Source organism: Polistes dominula, unplaced genomic scaffold (assembly GCF_049000335.1).
Source record: "Polistes dominula isolate Pdom_NZ unplaced genomic scaffold, Pdom_raw_medaka contig_79, whole genome shotgun sequence".
Classification (NCBI taxonomy): domain Eukaryota; kingdom Metazoa; phylum Arthropoda; class Insecta; order Hymenoptera; family Vespidae; genus Polistes; species Polistes dominula.
Window position 1 is genome coordinate 3,564,615 of NW_028300916.1, and position 18,528 is coordinate 3,583,142.

General features: G+C 32.9%; 2 protein-coding genes across 4 annotated transcripts in view; both read left to right on the plus strand.

Annotated features, from left to right (window-relative positions):
* The window catches only part of Sesn (Sestrin), a 133,692-nt gene that overhangs the window by 6,038 nt on the left and 109,126 nt on the right, over nucleotides 1-18,528 (plus strand). For 2 of the 3 annotated variants that reach the window (XM_015335526.2, XM_089170878.1), the window contains exons 2-5: nucleotides 8,173-8,482; nucleotides 9,140-9,749; nucleotides 10,020-11,264; nucleotides 11,918-11,983. In XM_015335526.2, coding sequence (XP_015191012.2) covers nucleotides 11,103-11,264; nucleotides 11,918-11,983 — 228 coding nt within the window. In that variant the 5' untranslated portion in view covers nucleotides 8,173-8,482; nucleotides 9,140-9,749; nucleotides 10,020-11,102. Of the gene's footprint in view, nucleotides 1-52; nucleotides 98-8,172; nucleotides 8,483-9,139; nucleotides 9,750-10,019; nucleotides 11,265-11,917; nucleotides 11,984-18,528 lie in introns of all 3 variants that reach the window. The other variant, XM_089170879.1, reaches the window with a different exon arrangement.
* LOC107074272 (uncharacterized) overlaps nucleotides 11,925-18,528 on the plus strand; it is a 31,286-nt gene continuing 24,682 nt past the window's right edge. The window contains exon 1 of the mRNA XM_089170900.1: nucleotides 11,925-11,983. The gene's annotated coding sequence lies outside the window, so the exon portion shown is untranslated. The remainder of the gene's footprint in view (nucleotides 11,984-18,528) is intronic.

Below are 18,528 nucleotides of genomic sequence, written 5' to 3' on the forward strand. Positions count from 1 at the left end.
ATTCCAACAGAACTGAAGAAGAAAATCGTTCGATCTCTCTTTTTTCTTTTAGAAAGGAGGAGGAGCTGTGGAAAACAAGGCTATTCTCCTTCTTCAGGTAATCTCTTTCTCTCTCTTTTTCTCTCTCTCTCTCTCTCTTTCTCTTTCTATCATTATATACCGTGTTCACGAGCCATGAAGGCACTCCCACTGGTGGGGAGTTTGTTGTTTTTTATTTAATCTTCCTTGGAGCTCGCGTTTGTTCGTTCGTTACGATTTAGCTAAGAGATATATACGCAACCGATAGAAATCTGTTAAGCATTAAAAGCTTTATTAAAGGCCTCTTCTGCTTGAATTAGCGGCGGGGGTCTAGTCATAAGAACAATAGGTGAGAACGTGATGGAAAAACGTAAGAAAGAGAGAGAGAAACTAAAGGGGAGAAAGGAAGGTGATGGGTGAGGGAAAAGGAGGAGGAGGAGGAGGAGGAAGAGGGGGAGGTACACCTTCGAAGAAGGCGAACTCGAGTCGCGCGGATTTCTCTCCTTGGCAATCAGGCTCGTATTCCGCGTCTCTCCCTGAACACCGGGGCTATCTCGAGCAACTACGAACTAGTATATAGTATATCCTATGTTTCCCCTTTCCCCACCCACTCCCTTCGACCGCCATTACGCTATTATCTGTCTCTGGGTCGTTATATCGCCGTTAAAAGAGCCGACGTCACATTAAACGTACGATCAAAGAGTTACCGGTCTTAGGAGTTTTAAGTACCCATAGGTGGTAGTAATAGTAGTAGTAGTAGTAGTAGCTGGTACCTAGTGCACAATCTTTCTCTTTCTCTTTCTCTTTTTCTCTCTGTTTCCGAAAGATCGCAATTCCGGGTCTCCAACCAAGAAACTTTAACGTGCGATGAATATTAATACACAACTTACGATACCATACATAAATCTTCTCTCACGGTGCCGACTACTTTCGGATACATCAGGATATCGCATCTTTTAATGGGAACGTTCCTAGAGTAATCTTTCTTTTTCCTTAGTGATTTTCAAATCACTTTGACGTTACGTACGAACGAGAACTATGTTCATCCTGATGAGAGAGAGAAAGAGAAAGAGAAAGAGTACGGTCGTCGTTCGCGTGCAGCAAATCGTATGCGATACCCCCCACCACCCCTTCCCCACTCATCCTTTTACCACCCCCCGTTAACTAACAATAATATATGTATATCATATTGTCCTCTTCTTCCGACAAGTGACAGGACGTGCTTTGTTCAAATGATCGAAGCGTTAATAACACGAATTTTCTTTTTTTTTCTTTTTTTATTCGGTGTCTTATTACGATTGGATGAACGATCTCGATCGCAATAGTACCGTAATACTAGTGTATTTTTGTTCTTTCTTTGGTTAACTCGAATTCGAATTCTTTTTTCTTTTTTTTTTTTTAGGTATGGTGAAAATTTGTTCTCGCGTGTTGGAAGGTCATGAAGCTTGGACGATAACACCTTGGTGTCTGTACGTGTGTGAGTGTGCATTAAAATCGAGGTTTTTTTTGTTCGTTATCATCGTAGTCCAATCGATTCGTATTCGGTTCGATGCGTACCTTACGGACCGTGCACAACGTCCAACTATTTTCTAGCCTTCTTCTCCTTCATCTTCTTCTTCTTCTATTATCAAAGTCTCTTAAAACAATCCCTCTTTCCTTCCCTTTCCATTCCCTTTCCTTCGTTTAATTTAATTACGGAGAAAGGGTGACCAAGCCCTTTGGCATCTATTCGAAGAGTAGCAACAGCTTTATCGCATCTTGGGTACCGTAGATGTTCGAGTAAACGAAAAGGACGCACATCAAGTCCGCCGCATATATTGGGAATGCGAGCCAACGCTTGTCCAAGCGGTAGCAGCACGTTGCTGCATTAATAATTCATACCGAAGCATCGGTTCCTGAACGTGAACGAACGAGAGGGTTTAGCCTTTCGATAATAAATATTTAGAATAACTGAGAAAACCCCTTTACCGATACCTTCGTTCCTTTCTTTTTCTTTTTTTCTTCTTCTTCTTCTTCTTTTCAATTTTAACCCTTTCATTTTTTTTTTGTATTTTTTATTGGCCTAGTATAGCAAAGTTAAATATTGACCGGTCGTACGATTCATATGTGTGTAAGTGTGTGTGTATAACTATTACACTTTTCTACTACACATGCTTATGCTCTAGATCACCCCCCCCCACTCCCACACACCCCCCTATCTAACTTCAATTAATGCTTTTTCGATTAATACGCTTTTTGTATATATAATTGATTTTTTTTTTTATAGGGGAATAAATTTGTTGAGAAATATACAAATATTATATATGATCAAAAATTCAATAAAATATGTTCTTAAATATTCGTTGATAATTGTCGGTTCTTTTATTGATCACTTTTTTTTTTTTATACTGAAATATATTAAAAAAAAAACACACACACACAAATTTATTTGATAAAAGAATAAATTTGTTCGAGTAACCGTTTTAACATGTTTATTTTCTGCAAGAGTGCAATCGTGAGAAAACATTATGTAACAATAGTCAGCGTCTTTTTCAAGATCAAAATACATATTTAAACTTTTATCCGTATTTTCTATTCGCGTGTATACATTTTCTCCGGGACATGTAAACAGTCGAGACAGACAGTTACAGTTTGGCCGTCCTTTCGTACACACGTCGGTTGCGATGCGTGCCTGGTAAGAATATTATTCTCTTTTTTTTTTATTATTTTCACGATTTTACAGTAATTATTTATAATTATTTATTCATTATTATCGTTCATTATTGACTTCTCTTTTTCTCATTATTTTTTATTAGTTTTTTTTTTTAATAAATGGTAGATTTATTACTTTCGTTCCCGTACCCTTTGAGCAAAAGTATGACGAATCGTAACACAGATACATAGTTGTTTCCTTTTAACTTCCGCTATTCTATCGATCAATAAATAATTTCCTAGTTTAGTAGTTTGTTCGATTTTATCAATTGAAAATTAAAAAGTATGAAGAAAAAAAAAGCAAATAAAAATAAGAATAAAAAGATTGTGTTGTAGTAGTTGCAAAGGTCGTGGCCGGTCGATTCGAGAAAACGAATTAGCTCGGGTCGATGAAACACAAACGATGTTTCTTCTCTCTCCTCTCTCTTTTTTTCTCTCTCTCTCTCATGTTTGGTATTATAGTAGTAGCGTGTTGCTACAGCTAGCACACGCTAAACTCGTAAGCAGCAAAGCCTCGGACACAACCAACCCAAGTGGAGGACATCGAACTCGCGGCTACGTGTTTTGCGAAAAGAAGACGCGTATCACTTAGGAGACGAACGAACGAACGAACGAACGAACGAACCTACGAACGAACCTACGATCGAACGATCGAGTTAGCTTTTTCCTTTCATGGATACCCCAGAGAACTACGAGGAGGGATTATCGTTGAAACGACACAGCTCTACTAACATTTCCACGGTTTATATAATAGGAAAGTCTCGTGTATCGGCACACGCGTGATCGTCGTCTTATTTACGCAATCTTATAGAAATTCCCTAGGATTTTCTTATTTTTCTCTTTATCGATCTTCCTTAAGTCTAAGAATTGTTTTTAACCATTTTCGGACGTATTCAATTTGGACATGGGTTTCGTAGTGGTCGGAATTAATTATATATATATATATATATATATATAAATTTATATTTTATAATAATATAATAATTAAATAATATAATTATATTGTATATATATTATTATTTATTTATTATTAAATTAATATAATATTGATATATTATATTAGTATTATATTAATTATATTTATTTATTATTTTTATATTTATATATATATTTAATAATAATAATAATAATAATATTTAAATATAATAATATATTATATTATATAATAGTTATATTAATATTATATTATAAATATATTTATTATGTAAATATATAATATATATATATAAGATTAGCACGCGGTTTCTTGTGTGGTGGCTGAAAGTGAACACGCGTCCAAAAAAGGGTTAACTCAACCTTTTTTTATTTTCTCCTTCCTTCTATTAACAATCATACCCACTTCCCTAAAACTTACGCGATATATTCTAAATCGAATTAGCCTAAATCGTATGATACAATTTTGCATTTCACCTATAATCATCGATCCATATACATAACCATATATAAACGTACACACAACCAACTACCAATGTTAAAACTTTCCATATTTCCAAGTATCGTTCGATTCATCTCACACACACACACATACAGTTATTTTATATTCTCACATACTAACATATTCCTATATGTACGATTTGTTTTAGATATTTAACTATAAAACATTAGAGGAGATTATTTCATTTACTTTTAATTCGAAATAAAAAATGAATATATTTCATGTTTAAAGATTTGATAGATTAGTTTGATTATTATCTGTATAAAATGTTTATGGTTATGGATAAAAATCAAGAACTTACGGGATGGGAGGGAGAGAGGGAGGTGATTACTGTATAAGTAAAGAGAGAGAGAGAGAGAAAGAAAGAAAGAAATAAATGTAAGAGAAAAGGATAGAGAAACGCTTGATCTGATTCGAGTCGTAGTCGGCAAAGCGTGACGAGTCGAACGTGAACTCGCTTATTCCGTAACCTTAATAACCTTGACCTAGGCTTTCGTTCTCTCTCTCTCTCTCTCTCTTTCTCTCGAGGGAGAAGAAGAAGAAGGGTGTGAGTGAGTGAGTGAGTGAGTGGGTGAGTGAGAAAGGGTAGAGGAGGATCCATCAATCAGAGAAAAGACCTGCGGGCTACTACTATACGATATATCGATCGACGATTGCGCAATCCCTAAGACCAAACGACTATTTTTATATTTTCAGTTCGTGTCACGATACTTATACGATTCGTTAGTTTGTCATCGACTTTTTTTTTTTAATATTTTTTTGTTCTTCTTTTCCCTACCTGTGTGTACTATCAAGTCGTTTGGTTTATTATTATTATTATTATTATCGTAGAAATCATTTCTTGACTACTTTCTCATTTATATATTATTGGATTGGCAAGAAAGTAATTTGAATTTTCTAAGTGTAAAATAAAATTCAATTGTTTTGTACAATTAACAGTTGTAAACAAAATTATATACAGAATTTGTTTTTATAGCAACTTTAAAGTGTCAACTATTAAATCTCAAATGAAAAAAATTATTCTAACACATTAACAAAAGAATAATGAAACAAACGTAACTTTATTTATTGGTGCAAGCTGCAATTACTTTCTTACCAACCCAATATATATATATTTGAATTATTTATTTATTTATTTATTTATTTATTTATTTATTTATGACAAATTTATTCTAGAGTTTCTTTAAAAGAAAGTTTTAGGTTATAGGCTCACTGTATTTATCTATATAGATATCGTGTATCTTCGAATAGATCATAGAGAAAGGATTTCGTTGGCCTGGAACTTGGCTGGCTTCGACTTGAGAAAGTAGGTCAAGTTCGTAGGAGTGCATCATCTTCCTTCGTCGAATACTACTTTCCACGTAAATCGTTGAGCGAGCTTGGTAACCACCGGGTTGACAGTACTTTGAGGGCTTGACTTGAAATATTTTTCAGTTAACCCCCTTTCGGTAGGTTGCATTTTTTCAACGAGTTTTTCTATCTATCCTAGTTTTATATATATATCTGTTGATATTAAAGTATGGATTTTATATAAACGACAATAGAACAAGTTTGGTATGAAAGATAACAAAAAAAAAAAAAAAGAAGATATCTGTAAAAGGATATCACAAAATATCGATCGTTGTAGTATAGAGAAAGAGAGTATACAGAGAACTATGAAACTACGAATTATACAACCAACAACGATGATAAACATAAATGAAGAAGGATGAGAATGTATCTCAGAAATGTTGAAGGGAAATTAATTAGCGAGAAACTCATCTCCGCTGACACGTGCGCTTTTCTCCCCGCTAAATTATTACGTATTTTCTCGTCCAAAGGTAGAGAAAGATTCCTGACCTGGAAAGAGGCTCGACTCGGAAGAACGAGTAAATTAACCGTAAGGTTTCCGATTCGTACGCCGGTCCCAGAAAGTTGTCAGGCGATCGTTATTCCTTCTTTCATGTACTTACTTACTTACTTACTTACTTACATACTTACTTACATACTTATGTTTTATGTTACGAGTGAAAAGAACAACAAAAAATTAGAAATCCCTCAAAGATTTGTAATATCACCATCATCATCATCATTTTTAGTAGCACAAAATATTGAAAAATATTGAATACATGTGTATTTAATATTAAAAAAATATTGAATCTTTTTTTAACACCAGGTTGTTTCTCGCCAGGCCCAAAATTCGACTGTCTACGTAACGTAAAGAAGCGATTAGTAGAAATATCAACAAAACGACCCGAGTATATTATGGTTATATTATATTATTATATTTTATTTATTGAAAATAATGTTAATATATATATAAATTACGTGTCACGTTGTTTGTTCACAATGGACTCCTAAACTACTGAATCGATTTTAATCAAATTTTGTACACTGTGTGCAGTTTCATCCAACTTGAAAGATAGAATAGTTTATATCTTAATTTATAATCGCAATATTATTATATTACGAATGATTTGTTTATTAACAAAGAGGGCACTCTGCACTCACACTTTGCACTCGAGGGCTCCGTTACAGAGACAATAAAAAAAGAAAAAATAAATAAATAAATAAATAAATAAAAATTGAAACAAATTCAATTCAATTTACAACATATCAATTATGATTTTTCTTTTATAACTACACATATATTATGTCATTCATTTATAATACTTGACTATGATTTTCTTGTTTCTATTGAAATTGTTTTGTCGATAAATTGTTCGATAATATGTGAAATGAAAAATAATAACTTCGAGTGTATAAAGTGTATTAATTAACTAAATACACATGTATTTAATATTATTCAATATTTTGTTCTTACTAGGAATCATTATCATCATTGTCAACTCGCATATTACTCTTTCATTTTATATTGTGATTAAATGTCTTATGTTATTATTTCTTAATCAAATATTTCTCCAACTCCTTTCCCCTCCTTTTGTAATGTCGAATTTATCGTTTCGCGGTTATAAGTTTGAATGCTGTGTCACGCACGAAATCGCAATAAATTTAGTAAACTTTGCGTGAGCGTTTTACCTTACCCTTCTACTTCTACTTCTTCTTCTTTTTCTTCTTCTCTTGTTGTTATTGCGATTACGTTATTTCTCGTTGCGTGTCCATTGTCATAAATTTATTTCTTTACTACCTCAAAACTGCTTCTTCTTCTTTTTCTTCTTCTTCTTCGTCTTCTTCGTTTTCTTCTTCGTATCGATGCTTTATTTCTTATTTTTTTTTATTTCATTTGAAACATTCGCACGCACCAAAGTGTCACGATACATCGTCCTTTTCTTTAACACGTATGTATGACGTAACGTATGTATGTATGTATGTATGTATGTATATGCATTTAGCTGCTGTATACACTCAATTATTACAGTTGGACGATTCTCTCGTCTCCTCATTTCGATTTGTAAATAATAATATGCTGAATTAAGAGAAATGGGATAGTTAACGAACTGATATATACGTAATCGGTTTTTATGACTTTATAAGATTGCATAACAACAACAGTAACACAATAAAAACAAATGTAATGCTGTATCCTACAGTTATGTGTAATCTCATCTTCAAAATACAAATGATGGCAGATCGTTTCCATTCGAATTCACATATATCCATAATTGAACGTGTTCCATTTCAACATGGTTCATTATCAATTTACATATATATAACCATCCCATACTCGAATTATACTCTTATACGAATGAATTGCGTAACATTCGATAAACGATAAAATCGATGTAGATTTAAAGATTGGGGGGTGGAGGGGGAGGAGGAGGGGGAAGAGGAGGGGGAAGAGGTATCGTACGATTTTGCTCTCCTGGTAAAATGTTGTTACCATTGGGGTGGTGGTGTACAGGTGTGTTGTATACGTTACCTCATCGATTATATTTTGGAGATTATATCTTCCTCCTTCATGTTTTATTCCTTCGTTACATTAATTAATAACGTGTTGAATGTTAATCTCGTTTTTCTGTTCTTCTTTTTTTTTTTTTTAATCATTTATTATCTATTAACACACTGTATTATTATATTTTTGTTTTTAGGCGTCATCAAATGGATTAATCAACGAGCAGCAGCAACAGCAGCAGCAGCAGCAGCATCAAGATCCGATAATTATCGTGAAAAAGAAAAATTTGTTCTTATCGACGAGGGACGACCAAAACTCCTCCTTCCACCCCCCACCCACCCCCGCCACTACCCCTTTTTGGCGATGTAACGATGTAAAGAGAAAAATGTAACTCGTCGTTTATGAGAAGAGAGAATTTTTAAAGAGGAATATTTACAAGGCGCAAGAAACAAGATAGAAGGGAGAGATAGGAGAAAGGAATAAGAAAATATCAAGGAAAGATAAAGGTTCGTAAATGACATCGTGTTGACGAGTTCAATCAAAAAAAGGAATTTCCTTCTGGGTTGATTTTCTTTTTTTTTTCCTTCAAAATTTATTCCAAGTCTTTTTTTTTATCTTCGAGATGAAATTGTACTTTGCAAAGTTCTCCTATTGATATATATATATATATATATATATCTATAATATAATTAAATATATATTATAATATAATTAAAAAAAATAAATAAAAATAATATATAATATAATTAAAAAATACAATAATATAATATAAATTTAATATATTTATAAAATTTATATTTATATTATATATAAATAATATTATATTATACAATATATATTTAATTATTTCAATATTAAATTATTTATTATTCAAATAATAATTATTTAATTATTTAATATAATTATTTATTATTTAATTAATTATTTATTATATTTTATTATTTCACCACATAAAGCTATAAAGCTGGGTTGAATAAAGATTATCTATATTTTATTATTTAAATATAAATTAAAATAATTCATTATTTTTGCCGGTACTCAGTATTAAAAAAAGGAAAAAAGTATACCAGCCGCGAATGTGTTAACAACAACAACAACAACAACAAATAGATAATTTAAAAGAATTATATTTAAATCTTGCAAATAAATTTTTCCTTTTGCAGTGTCGTAGCTGTTTCATTTTTGATTTGGAGAAGGAAGGAGTGAAGGAAGGTGTGAAGGAGAGAAGGAAAGAAGAAAAGAAGAAAGGAGTAGCAAGAAAATTAAAAAATAGAAAGTAAGAGAGAGAGAGAGAGAGAGAGGGTAATATTATTGGAAGAAATTTGAGCCGTCTGGTGTATTCGTCCTTAGATTAAAAAGCTCGTTGAAGCTCGTACGATAATCGAGCTTATTATTGAAAGATTTGCTTTAGAGTGCATAAGAGAGAAAGAATATAATAAAAAAAAGTATAGAAAAAGAATAATTATAATAATAATAGTAATAATAATAATAATAATAAGAATAAGAAAGATCTTAAATCAAGATGTATAGCGATCCGAATATTTGTGGGATTGGTGCGCCTACGAAGGGAGACGAGGTAGAACTTGTGAGCAGGTTTTTGGCACCTCTTTGCGCGAGGGACGAAACTGCGAGAAACATTGCATTGGCTGCTGCAAGGAGTACAGTCGAAGGATGGTTAGGTGGTGTTGGTAGTCCAAATCAATGGGAGGAAGCTACCGGTGAAATGAAGGACAACAACATCGCATCTGGAAAATTCAAGGGTCAGGATGGAAGGTTAGTCAAATATTTCAAATAATCTAACATTTTGAAAGATTTGTACAAATGATAGGGTTTATGTAATCGTGAAATTTGATTAACCCCTTAAGTTGCATGTTCGAGTGAACTTGAGCGACGTTGTATCACGTTGAGCCAAAATTGTTCCTTAAGGGGTTAAAATGTTGATGATATGTTTATGATCAATCGATCAATGTATAAATAAAATTTGTTTAGAACAGATTAGTAAGATAATCGTAAAAGAATACACGTATTCTCTGTGTCGAAAAGGTACGACATGAGCATCGAGCGTTCACCTTCGAAATCCAGTCCGAAGAACGTAAAGAAGGAACAACAAGCGTCATCTCCGGATGCATTTAGGAGCGACTGCTTTTTTCCACAAAGTGTTACGGAAAATCCTGTTTTTCCGGAAGACGGTGGGACCGAAAGTAACGAAAAATATCCCTCGGGTTCGTTCGATTGCGTAGATGGGGGTCGTTTGGGTTCGAACGAAAGTTCGAGCTTTGGCACGCCGGTCGAGAGAAGAAAATATATGGGTGGTGGTGGTGGTACTGGTGCTGGTGGTGCTGGTGGTGGTAATAGTAGTGGTGGTGATTCCGCGGACGGGAACAGATCGGGCCGTTCTACTTCCTCGGATGAGGGGAAAGGATTCAGGATCGAACAATTGGCTGGCAAGTGTCGCAGGTTCAAGGACAACGGGACCACCGGTGAAACCCGTTTTGGTTCTAGCTGCGACAACGAGAGAAAGTATTTGATATCATCGTCTAACGAGAGGTTGAACGAGTTCACTCAAGAGGATAGGATACCGAGAACTAAGAATTATATCAAGGTTAAAGGAGCTAAGCAAAGACAACCGGAAGAAGATGATCTGGATTTAGATACTAGGGTCTATGGAAAGAGTCCAAAGTTTGATGATAATCTTGGCAATGCTTATTTCGATCGTAGGAATGTTAATTATCGTTCGAAGAGTAGCGATCTTCTCGAACGTAATAGGTATCGTTCAGATGATACGGAAATAATTGGGGCTAGATCACGTGGAGAGTTGTTTTCAATACTCTTGATGGATTTGATAACGATAACTCTAACGACATTTATCGGGATAACGAAATTCTCGTTGAGGACGCAAATTTTGAAAATTCGGAAGACGATCTTGAGGATGGCAATCGTTCCAATTGGTTAAGGTACGAACAACAACAACTGCAACAACAAGAACAGGATTGTCTTAGGAAGAACGAGGAGAGAAAATTTAGCGCTGGTCAGATAAAAAGACCTCTGTCGCAGGACGAAGATGTATCGTCGAAAAGTGGCAGAATCCTGGACAGTCCCGAAGTTACTCCTGGCGATGTCGGTAGGATGCTTAATCTTGGAAATGCTTTGGATGGCCCGAGGCAAACTCAAGCGAACAAATATCTCAGTTTGGTGACGCTTCATCTACCAGTGATACTAAGGCTCAGCGTTAATTGTCCTTTTCAGAACGTCAGGATAAAATGTGCTGAAATATTGGAAATGGTCAAGGTAAGCTTCTCTTGTATTTTTTTTTCTTTTTTTTTTTTTTTAAACGAATCGATCGATCTTTCTTTACTTTAGTTTAACAAACACAAATATATTCTTTCAAATGTTTACCACAATATTGTCGCGTTTAAAGCGCGAAACCGTGAAAAACGGGACATAGCGGGACGTTATATAAATGGGAGCAGCTTTACCGTAGTTATTTGGGAACACTCTCGAACTCTTGTTCCAAAAATATCTTCCTATTTTGTCGCCAAAGCTTGCCTACCTACCTTCCTACCTACCTACCTACCCCGGTACAAACCGCGTTCGTCGACGTTTTATTAGCATCGTCAATTGCACTTGAAAAATAAGAGAACGGAAACGTGAGTCGATAAAAACTCTTACACGTGTGTGTATATATACATATCTGTTGTTTGAAAGAATAAAAGCTTCGCACAAAAACTCGTAACGGGTTGCTTGAAAACCTCCCCCTCACGACCCTGAAAGAATAAGGGAGAGTCAGGTCCCTCTTGTTATTCTTTACCAATTTTTCAAGGTAGTCTAAAAATTGTCAACAAGTCCTATTTGATCTACAAGATTTTGTCAATTGATTGTATTATTATACATTTGATTTGATTTTTATTTGATTTTTCTTTTTTTTTGTTTTTTTTTTACAGGATAGAGGATTACCAGTACCAGAACCGGCCTTCGATGGACCCAGTGCCTTCGTTCCCACTTCCGAGGTAAGTCATTTGCATAATACGCGAGTGTAATTATTTTTTATTCTTTTGTATAATACCGTAAACCGTAAATAATACCGTATTATATATCTCTTTGATTATTTATTTGTATCTTTTTACACCAGATTTGCGAGACGTATCTACAATTTTAATCATCGAATATTGATTTTCTAATAAAAATGAAATAACATGTGTTTTTTTTTAAATGGAAACGAAAAAATAGATGAAAATGACGTTCGTTACTTCTTGAATGCAAATAACCGATGCATTTATTAGTTAGTTATACGTGAAAAGGAACCAATGAATGATTGGTTACCGCGCGAACGAGGGAGTGCATATAACTTCGCATTTATTTGTCCCCTGGTAACCTTCAATTTACTTTAATTAAGAACAATTAAGGACTCTCTCTTGTCCGCGCGAGCTTCCATAACACTTCGAAGTTGCTAATTGTAGGAACCTTTCCGATTGCAATTCTTCGTTGAATCAACCGATTGCGTAGTATTATCAATTTTTATTTTTTTTTTTTATTTCTTTTCTTTTTACATTTTCTTTTACAAATCTTTAGAAATTGTTGTTACAAATGATTCAAATGATGATTACAAATGTTGTTGTTAGTAATGATTCAATATTCTTTATGTTTACGGTGCATTTAAATTAAATTGGTTGTTTTTTTCTTAGTTCAAATTTCAAAGATTTTTGTTATTACTTTAATAATAATAATAATAATAATAATAAAAAAAAAGACATTAATTTGCATAGATGTTTGAACAAGTAGGAAAATGTGCAACGTTCGTTTAGATAGATTTGAATTACTTTACAAATTTGCGGTTTGTACTAACTTGAGATAGAGATAAAAAAATATATATATATATATAAGATGCATCCTTTTGAATTTACTTTGTAGAGTGCGCTATATTCCCGCCCATGATTTGAACCATGAACTACGTCGGTAATTCAGTTTTTTCGATTATACAGAGTGAGAAAGTCGTCCTCGATATCGTCGTCGTCGTCCTCGTCGTCGTCGTCGTCGTCGTCGGCGTCGGCGTCGGCGTCGTTGAAGATACGACGTCTATTCGTGTACCACATGCGACGATGAAATGTTAGTTTGTAGATTGTACAGATGGCGTCTAGTTCAATTGCGCGCAATCGATTTTATTTTAAATTTTAAATTTAATTTCTTACGTTAGTAAATTATTTGTTTTTTATTTATTTTTTTTTTTTTAATTATTACAAATTTGTACGATAAGAGTTACAGTAAGGAAAGAAACAACATTGCAAGAGTAATTGAAATGCAAACTGTTACAGTGCATCGTATTATTTGAAAGATTGTTTTCTATTTTTTTTTTTTTATTTTTTTTTTGTAAAGTTAACTTAACACACATTTAAGTACGTCGTAAATAAATTCTTCATAGTTCTTTAGTTATTCAATACTTTATTTATGTATATGAGATAAACAACGATCAACACACAATATATCGTTCAAATTGAGTTTGTACAGGTAATCGTATCGTTTTACGTAGATTAATCATTCTTGCGTGCCACGTGTTACGGGAAAAACAGGTTTTTTAAACGATTTTTATTTTTATTATTATTATTATTATTATTTTTTGTTTGTTTGTTTGTTTTTGTTTAAAAAGGTTGGATGGGTATATTTACTCGTTATCGCGGAAATTACATACAACGCATGGTCGCATTTAATTGCCACTGTTTTTAGAAAAACAAAACAAAACAAAAATGATAACAAAATTTAAAAAAACAAGACAAAAACCATAAAAGAGATTCCACATAGATTAAAAATTTATTTATACATAATAATATTTCTTTTTGAATCTCGCAAATCTGGTTTTTTTGTTTTTATTTCTTAAGTATTCAATTTTCGTATTTTTTGCAACGAGTTATAAATAAATGTCGAAAAAGAAACTATTATAATATTTATCAAATGATTACGTATTACTACGTATGCTGATTGCTAAAAAAAGAAAAAAAAAAAAAAACGGAAAAAAGAACAAAATGTATATTGAATAACGTCGATCCATCAAGTCTTTTTTTTTTTTTTTTTTTTTTTTTAAGAAACTGTTTCGTTATCGGATTTTTTTTTAAATATTCTCTTCGAGTTGGTGATTATAAAAAACAAAAAAAAACTGTGTCGATTTAGTTGCATATATTCGTCGACAAGAAAAAAAAAAAATAATATCTTCGAGAAAAAACGTTTAAACATAAAAGGTAAGTGAACAAAATATAATATTTATGTTATAAATTACATATTAAATATTTTATAACTATCTGACACATATTTAATTAATACACAATTATCTCTTAAGAAAAAAAAAAAAGAACAAACAAAAACTAACAAGAAACTCTAATACAAAATTACATTCGAAAGTATGTTAGATGCATTTTCCAAGACATTCCAAAACATTCCACAAATTCCACAAAGTATTCATGTCTTATCTTATCCAAAGTTCTTAAGACAATGATAATAGGATTAGTTTAAATAATAAATCTTGTATATGTGGGGGTTGGGGTTGTATTGATCGTACAAAAATCGATCTAAATTTTCGTTATGTCGTATAAAACTGATGATGGTGTTTGTTCGTTTAGCCTTGGTTCACGAAGTTCACGAGGTTTCTAACATAAGAGAAATGGTATGGAAGGAAGCTAACGAAGAGGGGGGGGAGGAATGCAAGCATAGAAGAGAGGAAAGAGGAAAGAGGGGGGACGTAAGTGAGAGACGACGGAATCATAGGGCAACTTAGGGGTAAAGAGAGAAAGACAAGATTCTAGGGAAGGGGTTTAGGGATGGTTGGTGGGGTTAGGGGGGGGGAGGAGGAGGTTGAGAGAAGTTAAAGGGAATCGTGCTTGGGTCAATGCAAGTTACAGCTAGCTCCACCGACCGCAAGTGGCTTTAAGTGGCTCGTATACAAGCTCCATTAAAGGTCTAATTGAATCTCTTTCTATCCCTTCCCCGATCCCCGCCCCCCACCCCCACCCCCATGCTTCTTCTACTTGTGCACCTTGCCCTCGACTCTCTCCCCATTCCTCCTCCCCCCTTTCTCTTAGTTTCTTCTTATCCTCTTCTTTTCATTTCCCCCATATATATATGTATATCTTCAATCAGACACTTTTGATATTTACACCGAATGTTTTTAGAAAATCCATTGAATTTATTGCTGATACAAATCCACCCTGTAGGTACGTTCACATGCGTTGTTTATATATTTGAATTGTTTAGTTTAGATTGCGACCACCGAGTTTACATACGTGTGTGTTTTCTCGACAGTTACAACGTTGCGGTAGTTTTCAATGAAATTGGTGTACGAGTTAAGGGAAAATAATTGGAAAACCCATTTAAAAAAAGAACAAAATAACAAGTAAGTAATCTTTCGAAACGTTTTGGAGAAATAATGGGAATAATGGGGGAAAAAAATATAATGGTTAGATCATTTGGTTTGGATGAGAGTGGGTGAAGTGAAAAATAGAAAAAATAATAGAACGAAACTTGAGTTGGATTTTTATCGTAGTTATGAAACACTTAAAGTACACTTTATCTCTCAGGAACTATACGAAATTTCCAGATCATTGACTTTTAAACGTAGGAACGTGTTATTGATGATAATCTTTAAAGCTCGACTTTTTACGATTCCTTATTCTTTATTTTATTTTTATTTTTTTTTTCAACTTTTTTTCTTTCTCGTAACACTTTACTTTTACTTTTGTTAGATCTCAAATTATTAAACTTTGTTCGATCCAACACACACACACACACATACACATTTATTGTTAAATGAGAAAACATTTACGAGAAGGATGTTTATATACAATTTTATTTAAAAAGATCAAATGTACAATTTAAATCAACGTGTATTTGAACTTTAATATTTTTTTTTTTTTTTTTTTTTTTTTCGTTACATCAAAAGTCGTTTATAATTTACGTAAATGAGATGCGAACAATTAAAACGTGACCGGTTTTCCATACTGCTGCTGCTGCTACTACTGCTACTGCTGCTACAGCTACTGCTGTATGATAATGATTAAAAAAAAAAACAAAATATATGAGAGTAAACATTTAAATTGCATAAGTATATGAAAGTCGTAATATGAAGAAATTGAAGAAGATAAAAAAGAAAAATTAAAAAAAAAAAAAAATACAAATAATACGCGATAAGAGATTTATTTGAAAAATTTCATAGAGAGAGAGAGAGAGAGAGAGGTGTTTAAGGTTTCGTTTTTTAAAAACATCGTTCGTGATTAAAAGCTTTAGAAAGATAGGGTAGCAATAATAGTAGTAGTAGTAGTAGTAGTAGGTGTTTTTAAGTAGTTCGTGCTTTCTTCAGCGTAGAAAATGGGAGGGGACTAGAGGTGGCAATTGCACGGTTGTTGCTTGTTTCTGACGTGCTCCAGATGGTAATAATAACTCTTCGAGCATACGTCGTGGTTTTCGCGTTATCTGAAACTAGAAACATCAGCAGCGTGCGAAATATAATCGTGTTTTATGTAAGCTCTATCTCTATCTTCTTTCTCTTCTTTTTATTCACCTTCTTCTCTCTCTCTCTCTCTCTCTATATATATATATATATATATACAATGCCATATACTCACACACATCATATGTACGCACGAATGTACGCACAAGATATGGGAGTAAAGGTTTCAGAATTGGTATAATTTGTTATCCTTATCAAAGATCCTATTTCTTCAACCTTTCCATTTTTTTTATTTTTTATTTTTTACGACACACGTTACGCTTATTATTTCTCGTATTTTACTTATCACACTAATCGTAAATCATACGTCGTGTTACTCGTGATTCTCGTCATAGCGAGTATAGGACACAACAACAAAAATTCATTTACATATTAGCATAGTAAGTATAAAGCAATCGTGAATTATAGAAAATATTATATATGTATGTATGTATTTTATGGAAGAAAACATAGTGATTGGTGGGGGTGGGGGAATATTTTCTTTTCTTACAGAATCTTATCGGATAGTAGTAGTAGTAGTAGTAAGCTTTTTTTTTCTCTTTCAACTTTAGTCAGCGTCTTTTCGATTGTTCAGTTACTCACCCTCGTTACTCGCTGAACAAAACCCAACGTTGTTTATCTATCCTCGTTGAAGAATTTTCTTCTAACATAGCTCGTCTGCTTGAGAGGGGCCAGTTGTGTATGTGTGTTTGTGTGTGTGTTTGTATGTGTATGTAAGTCTATGAGTATACTCATGCAAAGTATTACGAGCTACTGTAATTCTCCTTGTGTATATCTCGATGGAAACTTTACTTTGAACGCAAATTACGTTTTCATCCGTTAGACGACGATGGTACCTACTTATATATATATATAAATATATATTTACTACTTCTCCATATTTTCACGTTCGTTGAGATAATCCGATGGTTTCGAGGGAAAGAAGAAGCCTTGAATCTTTCAGCTTGGCAACGACCTCTCTTTCTCTTTCTCTCTCTCTCTTTTTTTCTGTCTTTTTTTCCCCCTTTTAAATAAAATATTCATTTTTGTAATGGATGTCCAAAAAGTGACACGAAAATAATACACCTGTGTTAGAAAAAGAAGGTTCCATCCTGTGTATGAGAGAGATCGAATAAATGTTATCAAATGACGTTTTCTCGTTTCATCGAATGCAAGGTCGATAGACATTTGTTTTTTTTTTATTTTTTTTTTTTTAATTTTTTTTTTTATTTGATACGTGATCTCTCTTTTCGTTTATGACTTCAAATATTTCGCAGCTATTTATTTACGTATGCTATGCATCTATCTATTTACAGATGTACACGTAGTTACGTATATTCCTGCGTTACCTTGTAATAGTAGTAGTAGTAGTAGTAGTAGTAGGTGGCTTTGACGATCGATACTCGTTCCCGAAAGGCTACCACACAGTGGTATCGATCATCTGTGCATTTTGATGCACTATTATAGTATAGTTATTTTTCTTTTTTTATCTTTGATATTCTCTTAAGGTCATTCCGTTAAGTTCTTCTAAATTTTACATCAACGATATCAAACAATTTTCTTATCACTTATCAAACGATATATTTGAAATATACACTTTACCGACCACTAGGGTTTCAACAGCATATGCACGTCTGATTGACAGTTCAGTTGCAAATTCTACTAACAAATTTTAATAAGATTCTAAATAAGATTTTAATAACAAATTATTGTGTTCATGTAATAATAGTGATTCTTTATCGCAATATCAACCAATAACTAAGTTTTCGGTACGTGACCAAAAAAGTGATTAACACATTCGTGACCGCTGATGTGAATTCACGTCTGTTCAAGTTTTATTTCTGGTTGTCGTTGAGGTGATTCACGTCATATTTTTTATTTTAAAAATTTAATACAAATAAATTTATATATGCATATATGTATATATGTATATAAATTAAAAAGTGTATATTATTTTATTATTATTTTATTATTACTTGATTAGTATTTTATATACATAAATTTATATTTACATATTTATAAAAATTTTATATTTTAAATTTATATTTAATTACTTAAATATAATAATTAAATATTATATATTAT